Raw genomic sequence first — 16,832 nt, forward strand, 5'->3', positions numbered from 1 at the left:
CCACACCAGCCCTTAACGTCCCACGGCAGACCTTGGCCGAGCAGTCAAACGCCCCTGGATCTCTGTGACTCTCACACGCAGGTCTTCAGCCTGCCACACGGCTCGGCCTGCCCTTCCACCGCAGGAGCCAGGCGCCTCTTTGGGAGCTGCCACCGAGGGCCCCTGCCTCTCACCCTTAGCCAATACCTGCTCGTTAACAGCTCCAACTTTCTCACTGTCCCTCTGCAGGGCAATACAGCTTGGTGGCAACCAGCCAATTCTGCTGTTGTATTTTTCAAATGCTTGCACCGTCGCATCTGTTGCAGCATCCCCTCCACCAGGACATGCCCCCAGGTCACCACTGGTAAGAGCATTGGCAATTGTACTGCTCCCTTGTGTCAGGGAATAGGTGTGCCCCAGCTACCAACCAGCTCCAATAAAAACTCTGGACACCAAAGGCTCAGAGGAGCTTCCCTGGTGGGCAATGCTCATACGTGAAGGCTGGGAGGAGGTTATGCCACCTGGGACTCCATGGGGAGGGCATAACCAGAAACTGTGTTAGGACGCCTCCTGGACCCTTACAGATACTGTAAGCGTGTGGGCACGAGAGACAGTGTGCCAGTTGGGACCACCAAATCACATTTCTTCAAACCAAGGATCACACGTGACACCCCACAGTGTCAACAGCAGGCAGAGAGACCTCCTCCTTGGAATGATGTTTAGGCAGAGAATTAGAACGGCATCTGAGACCCCAGTCGTCTGACATGGGGCAGGGAAGATAAAGACGCGAAGGGCTGGCTTTCAAGCCTTCCTGAGTATACGTTCACCCTCAACACCAGGGAGCCAAGGCAGGTCCCCACTAGAAAGATTCCTCTGCTTTTTAGGTGATCTGGGACAGGGGGTGGGGTAGAATTCTGTTGCGACCGCACAATTCTTCACACAGGGGGAGGATGCTGGCATGACACCATCTCAACTTTCTTTTTTTGTATCTGACGCAGCTGTCCCGGGAGCAAGGCTGCCACTGTGCACGCAGGAAGCAGGGCTGATTCCTAAGCAAGAAACCATAACTAGAGTTTTAAACCTTGGTGTCAGAATTCCTAAGGGCCTGATGGGGTGGACGGTGCCTTCACCCCATCTGGCAAACTCAGGGTTGCAGCTGTGTGTCGCCCGCTGGTTGAGATGGCCCCCTGGTTAACTCTACCTATAGGAACGGAGTGCGCCGGGGTACGGGGGGGGAGGTGCTCGCTGGACGGGCATTGCTGCCCTTCATCTAGACCAGCACGATGGCCAAACCTAACGTCCATTCCCAACGTGGAAGAACTGGGGTACAAATGGAGAGAATCGGAATGGAGAGAATCGGAATCACAGCTGAGGGGAAAGGATGAATGGGTTACGCAACAACTACGTTTGTCCAGGACATTAGTATCTCATGAGGCTTAGAGAAGCAGGCAACACCATCTCTCAGCTCCATTATACCAGACGGCTGAAAGGGTGAAGCCGAGCTCACTCCTTCCTTTGGAACCTGACAAAGTGAAATGGACGCTGCAAACCTGAATAGCCTTGTCCTGGAAGCCATGTAGTCACATGAGAGACGATTCGCTGGATGAACTGCTAATGACTGGAGGGCACTCCAGTCTCATTTTGCAGGTTACTCCTACCTCCCGTGATATGTCCCATAGCCCTGGCACCACTGGTGAAGCTATAATACTGACAATGGCCAAATACACTGGGACACGGAGTTACAGCCTCCGCAGGATGGAACACCAATGGAGAACGGCTGGCCCGAGAGAGAACTGGATTTAGCTAACCATTAGCTCATTTCTACGCTAAACAGTCTCACGCACGTTCGTCATCAGGTGCGAAGAGCAGTCGGTCAGGAGGTGACAAAAGTAACACTAAATGTAGATGTCCAGCTTCTGGACAGCGTCCAAAGTGACAAGCCAGGTGCGGCCCACATGTGGAGAAGGAGAGGAGGGAAGAGGGAGACGCAGGTGGAGGAGAAGAAGTAGGATCAGAAGCGAGCACGCTCCCACTGCCGTCCTTTCAGCAACCCAAGGTGAGGCCCGAGGCGGGGGCCCAAGACACGCAGGCACCGCTGGCACACGCAAACGCTGCACAAAAGGAAGCGGGTTTTCTGTTTTCACTTTTTTACTTCATAACCCTTTTGTACTATTTGAATATATATATATATTTGCAATATACATGTACTACTTTATAATTAAACAAAAACACTTAAAAACGATTTTTAAAAAAAGTGAAGAGCTAATCACAGTGGAACATGAAACAGAATATTATCATTGGGGACAGGTCACCCAGTTGAGTCCAAAATCTCCAACGTGGTCGCTGATTCCAGTCTTGGTCATGTCCAGCCTCGGATCCTCCGACCCCATCCACGGGGCACCAGCAGTGGCCTGCGCAAAGCTCCCTCCAGGGGCACAGGAGAGGCCGAAACGCGAGGAACAGGTCAGCAAAATTAAGTTAATTTACAGGGTCAGAGTAAACTGGCCACATCGCCCGCCCCCAACGCGGCCGGCAGGGAGCACGGAAAGAGGCGTGCGGCCGGGGCGCCGGGCCAGGGAGAACCGGGGGCTCCACGCGCTCGTCCGCGGCCGCGCCTCACAGGGCAAAGGTGGTGAAGAAGATGTGCATCTTGGCCAGGAAGGTGGTGACGGAGCCCTGCCGCCATAGCTTCATCTCCACGTCCAGGGCGAAGTCCCGTGGCTCGCGCACGGACCGCTGCAGGAAGACGACGCCCGTGTAGGCGTTGAGGCGGCGCGTGCCGAAGTAGCCCTCCTCGTTGCCCTTGGTGATGGTCAGCGCGATGGTGTCGCCGGCGAAGGCGGGCACCGGGCTGATGCGGAAGATGTGCGCCGGCACGAGCAGCCCGGTCTGGAAGTTGAGCCGGTAGTACGTGATGCGCGCCGGCGCGTTCTGGCACTCCATGAAGTCGTGGCACAGCGCGCGCTCGCACTTCCTGCGGGGCGCACGGCGGGGGCGTCAGCGGCGGGCTCGCTCCCACCCCTACACTCACCCAGCGCGACCGGGCGCCGGCCCCCAGCCCAGCTCCGCCCTTGGCAGCCTCGCAGCCTCTGCCGGGTCACCTGACCTCCCTGGACCTCAGCTTCCCCGTCGTAGGACGGGTTAATGGCCTTGCGATTTCACTGGTGGGAAGGGGTGAGGTTATAAACATGCGGGCTCTCAGCACAGCGCCAGGTAGCTTGTCATTCTTACCTCCCTGCCTGCATTCTTTCCCTTGCCTATGTGCATGGATTCCCTGGCCTCGGTGTTTTTACTGTTGTGATCTTTTCTCAGATTCCCTTTTCTTCCATGATTGACTCTCCCGCGGAGCCATTTCCTCTTCTGACTTGGGATGGCCTGCCCTTTCCCCTCTCCGAGGATCAGAGAGCTGAGTCACACCTGCTCCAGAGGACGCCGGGAACTCGGCCACGCTACGGGACCACGATGACAGAACCTGCACCAAACCCCACGGGGCCCAAGGCTTCGGTTTCTAAGCTCAGCAACAATCTGGTCTCTTCTGGGTGCAATGAGACACTGTCACCTCCATCACCAAATCCCTGTCTCAAAGCTCAGTGCTTCCAAAATGGCCACCAGGGCTCAGCAGGTCTCGTGGATGTTCTGAGCAGAGCTCCCCAACTGGGGGACCACAGTGCCCAGCCACGCGGGGTTGGGATATGACGTCACCAACACATGGCACCAATGCAGCGCCAGGCCATGCCACACACTCTGTAAACTCATGACGTGTTTTCACTCATGCCGTGCTGACACCCACCCTGGGGCTGGCGCTACCATCACCCATGTTGCAGGCGGAGCAGCTGAGACCCAGGGAGGGGAGGTCACCTGCCCAGGGTCACCCAGACACAGTCACCCAAGCGTCCCAACACACCTGCACGTAGACACTCCCCAGCACTGTGTGTATTAGCAAGCATGTCACGGGGTCAGCAGGACAGCCGGCAAGTAAATCACGAGCGCATACATGCTCAGAAGCGCCACCCCAGGCGGGCTGCACGCACAGATGCAAAAGACGGCGACCAAGCAGAGAAAGCACGCTTCGAACAACCGAGCACATCCACATGACAGCACCGCGCAGAGAAAACAAGATGGGCGCTCCAGCAAGTCCTCTATGGAAATGCATGTTTAGTAAGGAAAGGACAGGAAATACGGCGAAACACCAAGAGGCATCACTAGAGAGTGTGGTCACCAGCCTGCGAGATGGCCCCGGTGTGTCCCCTCCTGTCACTCACACTTTGAATGTTGCCTCCCAGGGTACCCCATGCAGTGCTGGACTGTGTGGCCAGGAGCAGAAGTGATGAAATGTCACTTTTAGGATTGGGACCTTCACTTGCCTTCTTCATGACCCGTGCTGGGAGAGCTCCGGCCCCATGAAGAGGCCACATGGTGAGGCGCTGAGGCCTCCTGCCCAGAGCCATGAGTGGGCAGCGGGATCCTGCAGCCCCAGTCAAGCCTTCAGAGGACCCAGCCCTACGCGACCCTTAGCCAGGACCACCCAGCTAAGCAGCTCCTTGGCTCGTGACCCTCCAAGACTGCATGAGATGATAACTACTTGTCACGTTAAGATGCGAAGTGCTGGAAAGAACTCGTTACACGGCAAAAGATAATGTGTGTGTGTGTGTGTGTGTGTGTGTGTTTGAAAGAGATTTTTGTGTGTGAGTTTTCCTCCTTTCATGCTCTATGCTCCAAGCTTTCCGCAAGGTGCTCTCTTGTACCATTTATAGTCATCAGACCACAGACCTGGCAGTGGGGCCTGTGAAGAGCAGGAGGTGGTGAAGGCGTGCGCCGGTCACCTGGCCTCCGCCCTGGGCAGTGTGGATTGGCCGAGGCCGGGTGGGGGCACTCACGTTTCAGAGACCCGGACGTAGTTTGGGGGACACTCGAAACGCAGGCAGCGGAAGCCACCCTGGATGTTATGGCAGGTCTCAGCCTCAGAGCAGTTGTGGGTGCCCAGTGCACACTCGTCCAGGTCTGGGGGGAGCAGAGGAGGGCGATGGGAGGGATGCCCAGAGCTGGAGACCCTCGTCCGAGCCACCCCAGCCCGCCCCAGGGGCCTGGGTCTCAGAGCAGCTCGGCCTGTGGGCGCACAGCTCACGTGCCACCCGAGCGTCACATACTCCCGTCTCTTCCACTCTGTACAGTAGCCAAGGGCCTGGGAGCCTCTGTGCTGCCAGCACTGGCCATTCCCCAGCCCCCGCGCCAGGAAGGCCAGGGAGGAGGGGTCGGGGGAGATGTCCTGAACGCGAACGGGTTTCCGGCCTGAAGCGCCTTCAAGGACCAGAATCATGGCAGCGTCTGAGCCGCCCAAGAAGCCCGTGCTGTGCTCCCACCATCAAGCAGAACAGGGCCTCAGGTTCAAAACTGAAATCACGCTCTAGGCACATGGAGTCATCGTTCCCGCACAGCTGTTTGCGGCAGGTAAGACCCTCACCTTTTACAGAGTCCACACTGATTTTTTTTTTTTTTTTTTTTTGCGCTACGCGGGCCTCTCACCGTTGTGGCCTCTCCCATTGTGGAGCACAGGCTCCGGACGCGCAGGCCCAGAGGCCATGGCTCACGGGCCCAGCCGCTCCGTGGCATGTGGGATCCTCCCGGACCGGGGCACGAATCCGTGTCCCCTGCATCGGCAGGCGGACTCTCAACCACTGCGCCACCAGGGAAGCCCCAGACAGATTATTTTTTAAATTAAAAAGCAGACAGCTCTGCAGCCACGAAGGCTTGGCCAGCTTCTGGGACCCCTGAGGCTTCTCTTGAATAGGCTGGGTAGGTCTCCTGTCTTTAGAACCATCCCACAGGACCCCCGTCCCGCTCGCAGGGCAGGGCCCAGAGCGGAGTCCAAGCCTCTAAGCTGGGTCAAGCAGCAGAAAGACTGCCACCTGCCTCATCCCAGGCGTAGACCTCGGTGAACACGGCCACCAGTGGCATCAGCCATTCTCTGCCTATGCACTTGGTGTCAGAGCTCTGGGAGCACAGCCAGCTGCATGAGGCTTCTGGGCCTGCTTGGAGGCTGCCTGAGGCCCCGGTGGGGCGGACCCCGCACTCACCTTTGCAGGACCTCCCGTTGGCCGTCATGGTGTAGCCGCGCTCTGGGCACACGCACTGGTAGCTTCCTGGCACGTTGATGCAGCGGAAGGTGCAGAGGATGCCGGCGCCCTGAGCGCACTCGTCAATGTCTGCCAGAGAGAGTTTCAGCCCCTCGTGAACCCTGGGTCATCCTGCCACAGCAGTGGAGCCTAGGGGCCCATTTTACAGGTAAGGACGACAGGGCTGAGAGAGGAAGAGAGCTGCCTGAGGCCACAGAGCTCACAGGACCCGCATTCCAGGGCTTGCCTCCCGGGGCCGCCCCATACTTGCTACTGCCAGCTGAGGGCCAATCAGGTACCAGACAGGGTGTGGACAAGGTACAGCTGACCCCTGAACAACACAGGTTTGAACTGCACAGGTCCACTTACACGAGGACTTTTTCCAATAAATACTACAGTACTACGCCATCTGTCCTCGGTTCAACCACAGAGGCGGAACCGCAGATACAAAGGGCCGCCTGTAAAGTTATATGTGGATTTCTGACTATCGGGGAGGGGAGGCCCTAAACCCCGTGTCATTCAAGGATCAACCGTAATTAACTTAATCCTTCATGCCACTGACGTCAGACGTGGGAAGCATTTGTCCAAGGTGGCACAGCCAGGAAACGCCCGGCTGGGACTCAAACTCTGATATGACGCTAAGGCCTCCATGTGGCCTGTGTCCCCGGCCCGGTGGGGACTCGAGGAGCCTGGCACACGGGAAGTGGTGTCTCTCAGGAAGGGGGCCCTGGGCAGAGGAGAGGTACCTGTGCAGGTATGCCCGTCCTCAGCCAGCTGGTAGCCCTGGCGGCAGTAGCACTGGTAGGAGCCGTAGATGTTGGCGCACTCCTGGCTGCAGCGCTGGGCCTCACACTCGTTCACGTCTGCAGACAGACCAGCCGGAGGTCACTGAGGTGTCCTTCCAGCGCAGAGGGCCAAGGTCCGGCTCACCCGGAGCCTTATCTTGAGAGACCATCAGTCCCAGCCTCCCTTCGGGCCGACGGGGAACCAGAGGCCCAGAAAAAGGCAAGAAGCCTGCCTGAGACACGCAGTAGCAGGGGCAGTGATGTATTATAGCTTGCTGGTGCAGTCCCGGCCTACTGCCCAGAGGAATCAGCCACAGGTGGGGCTCAGATCCCCACACGGGGAGCTAGATGCTGCCCTACTGAGGGTCCACAGCACTGGGTAGAGATGGCTCCGGGAGATGTCACCTAGGTGCTAGCAAGGACCTGCCCTTGACCCCCAGGGCCGGCCTGCATGGGGGTGGGGGAGGGGGGAGAGCCGGCCTGCGAGGCAGCGGGTGAGCTGTGTGAGTGGAGGACGGGGGAGATGGGGCATCTGCTGGACTCTGAGTTCCTTGTGGGCAGGGACTTGTCTCTCATTCATCCAACCAAGACCTGCCGGGCTCCGACAAGCGCCAGGCCTGTGCTGAGCGTGGGGACAGGGCCACGAGCAAGACGGACAACCACCCCCCTGTCATAGAGCTGATGTTCACGTGTGTGCTGGGGAAGAAGCGGGGGGATTAAAGGGGCGGAATACCTAGTACGGCAGAAGGTGGCGCGTGCTATGGGAAGAGAGCAGAGAAGGGGCAGGGGTGCGTCTGGGAGGGCTGCAGTGTTAGAGTCGCGCGGGCATCTGGGGAAGCGTTCCAGGCAGAAGGCACGGTGAGAGCACAGGCCCCGAGGTGAGGGTGCGCCCTGTGCACGCACAGAAGAGCGAGGAGGCCGGTGTGGTCAGAGCAGAGTGCGGGGGACGGGGTCAGCTCACACGTGGCCTTGAGGCCACTGTCTGACGCATGATCCTCGGGACCTCACAACATACACAGCTTTCACACAAAATGATGGAAGCCGTGAATGAGTGAATGAGTGGCTTCTCTCCTCTACCGGGCTCTGAGCTCCCGGGGGCCAGGGGCCACGCTGGTTCCATCTGAGTCTCTACCGTCCAGCCACAGATGGAGCTGGAGAGAAGTGGCCTGAAGTAGGGGCGGCGGGGGAGGCAGAAGGGCCAAGAAGTGAACGAATGAACTACAACTAGGGTGGGAATGACGCTCCATCCCCACGGCTGTCTGCACCCAGCCTGGCCGGGGGGAGGGCTCACGGGTGGCTGTAACCCCCGTGAGTGAAAGGGAGTGACAGGGTCTGTTTTGGGAGCCCATCCAAGTGCCGTCTGACACAGCCAGGCCTGGGGTCACTCCCCTGTCCCTGGGCTGGTCCCGTCCCACAAGAGGCCAGCTCTTTGGCCAGGCCAGGCAATCAGAGAGAGGTGCATGGCCTTCCCAGGGGTCTCAGCAGACTCACCTCCCCAGGAGGGAAATGAGGAACGCGCCTCCAGGGGAGTGCTGGGAAAGACGGCACCAGCAAATGGGGCCAGAGACCCCACACCCCCTTACTCACGGGGCCCCTCCCCACTTCACTGAGCAGCCCGGGACCCCTGCACCCCTCCACACCAACCCCCCCAGACCTGGCCCAACCACACCATGAACACAGGTGGGAACAGTGTGACGGTCCCTCACGCGTCCCCTCCGTCAGCCCCAGGCGCACCCCACATGGGCGAGTTCACGTGCTCGGTTTAACACACAGCGTGTTTAAGTTTAGATCCACCAGCGACATGTACAAACCAGCAGACTTCGCATACATATCTAGATTTCTGGGCTCTGGAAAACCAAGATGGGGTGACTCTGGAGGGCACTGCCAGGTGCTGTGTGGCCGCCGGGCCGTCCGCGTGGCCACGGGCCTACCTCTCATCTCACTCACTCTGCCCCCCGCCTGAAGCCCAGGGCACCGTGGTCATGACCAGGGTCAGCACCTACCAAGGGGCAGAGGCTGGGCCGCCGCCCCTGCCTGCCGGGAGCTCCCGCCCAGGGGTGCACACAACACACACACCCAGCCCTTGGGTCTGAGATGGCAGTGGGGGGCCCTGGCAGGAAACAGCGTGCAGCTGAGGCCTGGGGCCCTGCACGGGGCGCCACGGGTCAGAGGCCGGGACGGCCGTACCTTCGCAACGCTTGCCGTCGGCCGCCAGCCGGAAGCCGGAGGCGCAGGAGCAGCGGTAGGAGCCGAGCGTGTTCTCGCACGCGTGCTGGCACAGGCGGCTGGGCGAGCTCCAGCACTCGTTCACGTCTGCGGGGCGGGCGGCAGGTGCAGGGCCTCAGGGAGGGCGGAGGGGGCCTGGACGCCAGCCGCCTCCAGCCCCGGGGAGGAGAGGGACCCAGGAGCCCAGAAGGAACGCGGGGGAAGAGGGAGCAGGGGAAGACGGCAGAGGAGGTGTTGGACAGAGACCAGAGGCAGACATGGAGAGACAGACGGCACAGCAAAGGGCAAGAAAAGAGCGCGATGGGGACCGAGAGCAGAGCCACAGCTGGACAGGACGGCAGGAAGGCTGTCCAGCCCAGAGCGGGCCGGCCATGTGGTCAGGGCAAGGCTGGCCGGGGGGAGGGCCTGGGGCAGGCGGGCACCTCTCAGGGCAGCCGGACGGGGTCCCGGCCACCAGTCCCACCTACCGACGCAGGCGCGGCCGAAGGCGTCCCGCTGGAAGCCAGGCTTGCAGTCACAGCGGTAGGAGCCGGGGAGGTTGTGGCATACCTGCCCCTCGCCGCAGCGGTGCACGCCCGCCTCACACTCGTTCACGTCTGCAGGGGGAGGCGAGCAGGGCACCCTGAGGCCCGGACTCTCCCCCTGCACCAGCCGCCCCGGCCCAGGGCACCCGGGAAGCCAGAGGCTAGGGGGAGGCGGGCCTTACCCACACACTTGGTCCCATCCTGGCTGGCGTGGTAGCCACGCCCGCAGATCACCGGGTTCCTCTGGCACGTGTAGGAGCCCACCGTGTTGATGCAGCTGAAGCCTGGCCGACACGGCTCGGAGAGTGACGTGCACTCATTGATGTCTGCGGAGGCGGGTGCGGGTGACAGGGAGCCTGCTGGAGCCCCTCCTGGAGCCCCAGCATCTGAGTCCAGGGCTGCACTGGGAGGCGGCCAGTCCTGGGCCCCAGACCAGTCCAGGTCGGGCTATCCAGTCCCTGAGTCCCAGGACCCGTGGGCTTTCCCTCCCAGAACCCAAGCGCTGTTGGGTAGGTTAAAAAAACGTGATTCACTTTCATCCAGTCCAATCCCACAGATGGGTAAACTGAGGCCACAAGAGGAGTAACTCAGCCGCGAGCAGACAGTTCAGGATAATAAGAGCTTCCATTCTGCAAGTGCCTCGCGGGGCCCAGGCACTGACACATCCATTCACAGAGGGACACTGAGGCCGGGAGGGGGAAAGTGCAGCGAGCCAGGGCTCCCTCTTCTGTAAAGCCCTCAGAGCCTATCCCCCCAACGACCTCTCCTAAAGACCCCCAGGGCCAGGCAGCCCCTCCAGGCCCCACTCACCCACGCAGTTGCCCTCGGGGTCCTGCAGGAAGCCCTCCATGCAGCGCTGCCGCGCCTGGCAGTAGAAGGAGCCCTTGGTGTTATGGCACACGGAGCCCGCCTGGCAGTTGTGTGTGCCCAGCTCACACTCGTCCACGTCTGCCACACAGACCAGGCCGGGGGTCAGGGGCCGGCAGGCTGGCAGGCCCCTGCCCGCACATCCCCACAGTGACCTTGACGGTTACAAAGGTCTTCTGCGTCACAGGGAGCTGCCGTGGCCCATGCCAGCAGTAACAACAACGTTACCCCCTCACTGAACTCTGCCGTGCTACCAGGCGTTGTCCCAAGGGCTCTGAGACGTACTTATTTACTCAGTGCTTACATGTACCCGGAAGCAGGCTATGACGAGCCCCCTCCTTCACAGGGGAAACTGAGGCACAGGCAGGGTTCCATAGCTGGGGCACTGCTTCCGGGCAGCCAGGCTTGGAGCTTCCAACGATGGAACTGCCAGACCTGGACGGCACCGCTGTCCCCGCCTGCGGTGTGGCACCAGCAGGTCACAGGTGCCCCTCCCCGCTGTGCAGCACCCAGTTTACAAAGTGCAGGCCCCATGCTTCCCCTGTGCTTCCCGCACAGCAGGCATGTCGGGCTCTTTCCAGACGAGGAAACCGAGGCACGGAGCAGAAAGGGGACACAGAGGGCTAGTGGCACAGCCGGGACCGCCTCGGCCTCCTGACGGCCTGACCAACCTTGTGGGTCTGTCCGTGTGTTGTTCATCCATCCACCCCCTCCAGTTTCCAAGGTTTCCACCACTTTCCCAAAGGAGCCCAGCCTCTAGGCAACCCTGTGCTGGGTTCTAGAACCCCCTCCAAGGACCCCCGGGAGGCTGAGAACACAGCCCCTGCCCAGCCACTCTGGTCTAAGAAGGAGGCCCTGGGATGAGAGGGGCGGGGTGCTGGGGCGTCCAGGGAGACGGCCCCCCTCCCCACGTGTCAGGGTTCTCTAAAGGGGGCTCACCGTGGATCTGTGTGAGCCCTGTGGGCATGTGTGGGTGTGCACAGGTGTGCGCCGAGGGGCCTGGGCTCATCTCCTGCCAGCTCACCCCACCCCTGCTCCGCGCCCAGCTCAGGGCCCGGCATGGAGTGCGTTCAGCACCTGCCTGAGCTCCCGCCGACCTCAGAGCCGCTTCCCACCGCCATTTTCCGGGCTTGCAACAATGGAGCACTGCTCTGGGTCTCACCTCCTGGGTGACTTTCTTCTAGACGTTTTCAGTTAAAATAAAACGCTTCCCGTCACAGGTGAAACAAACTCCCAACTGCTCGCCTATCTGGGCCTGCCAACCCCGCAGCCTCCTTCCACCGGCAGCGTGCTCTCACCCGAGACGCCCTTTCTGCCTTTTGTGCCAAGACTCCTCCCCTCCCTAAGGGCATGACACCTGCTGCTCCCTCTGCCTGGAACACCCTTCCCAGGGGCCTCTCGTCCTGCAGGTCTGTGCCCAAACATCACCGCCACAAGGGGCCGGCCTCTTTGGACCCCACCTAAAGCAACACCCAGCCCCGCGTGCCTGTGGGCCCGCCGGTCCCCCCAACAGGAGGCCAGAGACAAGAACACAACCCCACCGGTACCCCTGCCACCCAGAACCCTGCCAGGCCCACAAACGACACTGGGGAAGCATCTGCTGAAACGGTTCAATGGAACCTCTCTCTCTTCTGAGGCGGCTAGAATTTTCTGGTAAAAAGGACAGAAGTGACCGTTCTGTGGGAACTGAGGCATAGGGAGGGGACTAACTGACCCAGACACACTTACCTCGGAGGCCACCCCCCGCCCCAGCCTCTGCCCCTAAACCGGCGCAGGAAACCCCAGGGCTGGGAGCTTGCCAGAAGGGAGAAGGCTCTGGGCGGGCCAGGTGGGCTGCAGGCGGGCTGGGGGCGGATCAGAAGGTGGGGCGGGGGTGGGGAGGTGGGCAGGGCCTCCAGCCAGCTCGCCTCACCTGTGCACTCGCCATCCTTGAGCATGTAGCCGGACTCACAGGTGAGAGCCTTGTAGCAGCGGAAGGAGCCCACCGTGTTCATGCAGTGCTCGCCCCGGCTGCACGTGTGCAGGTCCGTCACGCACTCGTTGATGTCTGCGGGGAGGGTGAGGCCGTCAGAGGCTGCGGGGCCCTCCCGGTACGGCGCACGCGCTGCCGGCCAGCCGGCCCTGCCCTCAAGGTACTCACTTCCCAGAGAGCAGCACGGTCTGTGCAACCACCCGTTCAACAAAGATTTATGGAGCATGTGCCATGGCCCCAGGGGTCCATGGTGAACAAGACAGACAGAAAGTCTGCCATGGCGCGGGACACTCAGAGCGGGGGGACCAGCGGACAGACAAACCTAAGAGGGAGGGTGGTCCTGAGTCTTGTGCAAGAGAGAGCGAAGGAGACCAGGAGTGGGAGGTGCAGGGGGCGGAGGCACGAAGGATGCTCAGGGCAGAGGACACTTGAGCAAAGCATTTGAGGAGGTGCCAGGATGAGCCGAGCATGTATCTTAGGCAGAGGGGACAGGCCGCCAGGCAGGCCCAGGCTCTGGCCCAGAGGGGTGTGACTGGGGCGGGAGAGGAGAGTGTTAGGAGATGCGGGGGAGGTGGGAGCCATCGAGGGCTCCAGCAGAGGAGGGAAGTGGGCTGACTTATTGGTAACAGGGTCCCCTGGCTGAGTGCAAATACTCCAGGGGTGAGGGTCTGTTAGACTAGGAGATGATGGGGCTTAGGCTGCCGCCCACAGAGGCAAAGAGAAGCAGTCGGGTCCTGGAAGTGCTGTGAAGGTCAAACCGACAGGATCTACGGTGGATGCGACGAAGGAGAGAGAAAAAGAGGAGCCCATTGGCCTTGGCAAAGCTTTCTGGACGAGCAGCTCTACAGATGGGGGCCCCGCACCCGGGCTGGGGCCAGCTGGGAGGAGCAGGCTCACAGCGGAAGGCTGGGAGCCCTTGACGTCACACTGGGCTTGAGGATGAAGCGGCAGCCAGAGGCCTGCCTCGGAGCTCATGGAAGGGGTCTGAGGCGAGACATTGACGTGGGAGTGGTCACTGCTGAGGTCACCCGGGGGCCGAGTACTGACGCCTGGGATGCGCAGGGGGGGAGGGGAGAAGCCAGCAAAGGAGGGAAAGAAGTAGCATCAGGGAGGGCGGAGGAGACCCAGAGAGGTGGCCAAGTCAGACGTCCCTGCAGGTGGGCAGAGGACACCCCGTGTCTCTGCCACGCTCCACCTGGCAGGGGAGGTACAGCAGTCGTGCGGATTCGTTCATTCACTGGACACACCTTAACGAGCAGCTATTCTGTGCTAAGCCCAGGTGGCCTAGAGGTGTGTCACAGCCTCTGCCCCCAAGGAACTGCCAGTCGGCAGGCAGGGAGAGAGGACAGGTCAGGCGGAGACGCTGGGGAGGTAAGCTGCACAGCCCCGGGCTCAGGCCAGAGCACTGCCCGCTGTGGGCGCTGCGCTGTCAGAGCTGCTCTCAGGGACAGTCATGTCTGAGCTGAGCCTACCAGGACGACAGGACCACGTGGAGAGGAGGGGTACAGGGCTGTGGGGCAAGAGACTGTCCCAAACTCACAGGTGAGCCAACTGGTGTACAGGCCCGGCCAAGGCTGGTTGGGTGGGGAAGAGGAGGAGGAAAAGGGAGAGTTCTGGCCCGTGGTTTCCAAGGAAGGGTTGGCTGGGCCAGACAGAGACTTCTGATTTATAAGCTGGATTGACAGTGAGAGACACATTCTCAGGAGCCCAGAAACATCATGGGCCAGGAGCCCGCCCTAGCCTGGGAGGAATCGTGGTGAGAGATGACAGCAGACACCACTGACTGTGTGGCTCACTTAGGGATCGGGCGGCTTACAGGAACTGCCCTCGATCCCCCAGAGATAGTGCTTCACAGATAAGGAACTAGGTCTCACAGAGGGGATGTGACTGAAGTCTCCCAGCCTGCACGGGACAACAGCAAGAACAGAACCCAGAGCGCCCAGCCCTTTCCCCACTGCTGCAGAGTGGGCCCCAGAGACGGGGCTCCCACCGTCTCAAAGCCAAGCCCACCTGGAACACTATTCCCAGGACCCAAGATGTTCCTCAAAGGACAGGGCACAAAAGGCCAACAGCAAAGCACAGGGGATTCCCCACAGAGGTCACCTGTCTGTTAGAAGTCCTGTGGACTTGGCACCGCCCAATACTGTCCCACTTCAGCTTACATACCTCCAGTGATGGGGGCTCACTACCTCTGCAGGCTGCCTCAGTATAACACATTTGTTGAATCACAATTACGGCATCAAACACTAGCAAGTTCTTTACATGGATTCATGTAACCGCCACAGTGACCCTCTGAGGTAGACATTAGTCCTCTCTTTTCACAGGTGAGGAAACTGAGGTTCAGAGAGATCAAATGACTGGTCTCAGGTCCTACAACTAGAAAACGGCAGAGCCAGGATTTGAACCCAGCCAGTCTGGCTGCAGAGGCCACACTGTTAACCCGGGCACCCGTCTCCCATCTCACCAGCCAGGGTTAATAGAACATGCCTGGAGCTCACAAACGCACCACAGAAGACACGTCTGTGGATGAGCAAGTGATGGAAAGAACGAGTGCTCACAGGTGAGATGAACACATAAGCGGAACACAAGGACGAAGAGGACACTGGGGTCCGTGCCGGATGATAAGGAAGGAAAGGCTGAAAGAATGACCATAAACTTTGCTGAATGGAATGCACCTCTGTGCTTTCATCCCAGAACCCGTTTTCCAGCTGCCCGGCGACCCCTTTCAGGACAAGGTCTTCTCTCCAGGCCGCCAGGGAACCCTGCACACCCGCGTCCTGGGAGGGTGCTCACAGGGTGGACCGCCTTTTCCCAGACACACACAGACACGAGCCGGACGGGAGGAGCTGCCCCGCCACTGACAAGCAGGCTCCAGAGGGCGCATGTTGGGCCGGGGGCTGGAGGCCAGGGGCACACATGTCTGCAGCGGCCACTCCGCTGCCCGGCGGCGGAGGGTGAGGAAGAGGACATGTCCAGGTTGGGCGTGGTCCCCAAGCACAAGGACGACACACAGGGGTCTGGGCACGTGCAGTGCAGTTCCCACCGCCACATGTTTGTTGCAGCCGTTCCTTCCTCCCTCACGCCCCTCCCAACACCCAAATCCCCATCGTCCTTGGAGACACATGCACACGCCACCTTCTCCAGGGAGTGTGTCCAGACGCTGCCAGCTGGAATGGCCTCTCCCTTGGCCTCTCGTGTCCCTGCCACAGCATTTCCCAGTCTGCCCCGAGCCCCTGCTACCCTGGGTCTATCTCTGTTCAGGTCCATGATGTTTCCTAAACGAAAACACCAGACCCCCAGCCATGGGAGAACAGCAAGTCCTTGCTGCCCACAGAGCAGGCCTGGAGCCCCAGCCCTGGCCCACAAGGGCACCGAGAGGCAGGAGGGCAGGCGCATGACTGAGCACCAGCCCATCCGTGCACAGGCCGGGACCTGGGTACCAGCCCGTGCCAGGCCTCCGAGCCCCGAGGTTAGAGGTGAGGAAACAGGCTCAGAGACGCAAGCACTACTGCTCCGGGTCACACAGCAAATGGACGCCTAGCTGGGGTATTTGCCTCTGAAGGGGCTCTGGCCGCATCTAAGGACAATCTCAGCAGCTGAGGTCCCACGCACACCATGCCCTGGGCTCTGGCTATGTGATACACATGTCACATAACCTCCAAACGGGGAGCAGTGCCCTCAGTGCTCCCTTTTCACAGATGATAAAACGGAGGCTTGGGAGGAAGTTCAAGCCCACAGAGATACTAAGGGGTCCTGCTTCGAACCCAGGCCTCCCTATCCTGCTGCCCACATGTCTCAATGACCTCATTTCAATGACCAGCCAGGTCACACCTCAGACAAAGTTCTGACTCAGGCACGTCCCTGGGGAAAGCAGCTTCCCGGTGGCGTCGGTGGAGAAGCAGGACACGAGGGGCACGACATGGAGCATGGGGTGGCGGGCCGTGCTGAGAGCTCATATGCAAAGGGCAGGCCCTTTAGCATGTGGCTGCAGTGTGGCGGGCTTGGCGTGGAGCGGGGCAGGGAGCCGTGACAGTGGCGGCAAGCGGGGCTCTGGCTTACCCACGCACTTCCTGTGTGCATTGAGGATAAAGCCCTCCGCACAGAGCACTGTGTGGTTGACACAGTAGAAGGATCCCAGGGTGTTCACACAGAACTGTCGCCAGCTACAATCGTGAGTGCCCAGCAGGCACTCGTCTTGGTCTAGTGACGGCCGCGGGAGGAAAAACAGAAGGGCCGTTAGAGAAGCGTGGCCCCCAGTGACATGGAGCCTCCAGTGACAGATGGGGAAACTGAGACCCAGACGGGCAGGGACCTGCCCAGGACCTCCCAGCCCATCAGTGGTCCCTCTGGGCTTTGGGCCCAAGTC

General features: G+C 60.5%; 1 protein-coding gene across 2 annotated transcripts in view; it reads right to left on the reverse strand.

The window, feature by feature from the left end:
* Positions 1-2,116: 2,116 nt before the first annotated feature.
* The window catches only part of FBLN2 (fibulin 2), a 75,108-nt gene continuing 60,392 nt past the window's right edge, over positions 2,117-16,832 (reverse strand). Inside the window, exons 9-18 of one of the 2 annotated variants that reach the window (XM_079934253.1) lie at positions 16,526-16,666; positions 12,407-12,541; positions 10,438-10,575; positions 9,810-9,953; positions 9,571-9,699; positions 9,065-9,190; positions 6,839-6,955; positions 6,054-6,182; positions 4,857-4,980; positions 2,117-2,953 (exon numbers count right to left, since the gene is read on the reverse strand). In XM_079934253.1, the coding sequence (XP_079790379.1) occupies positions 2,596-2,953; positions 4,857-4,980; positions 6,054-6,182; positions 6,839-6,955; positions 9,065-9,190; positions 9,571-9,699; positions 9,810-9,953; positions 10,438-10,575; positions 12,407-12,541; positions 16,526-16,666 (1,541 nt within the window). In that variant the 3' untranslated portion in view covers positions 2,117-2,595. The remainder of the gene's footprint in view (positions 2,954-4,856; positions 4,981-6,053; positions 6,183-6,838; positions 6,956-9,064; positions 9,191-9,570; positions 9,700-9,809; positions 9,954-10,437; positions 10,576-12,406; positions 12,542-16,525; positions 16,667-16,832) is intronic. The other variant, XM_079934254.1, reaches the window with a different exon arrangement.

This window comes from Stenella coeruleoalba (genome assembly GCF_951394435.1).
Source record: "Stenella coeruleoalba genome assembly, chromosome: 10".
Classification (NCBI taxonomy): domain Eukaryota; kingdom Metazoa; phylum Chordata; class Mammalia; order Artiodactyla; family Delphinidae; genus Stenella; species Stenella coeruleoalba.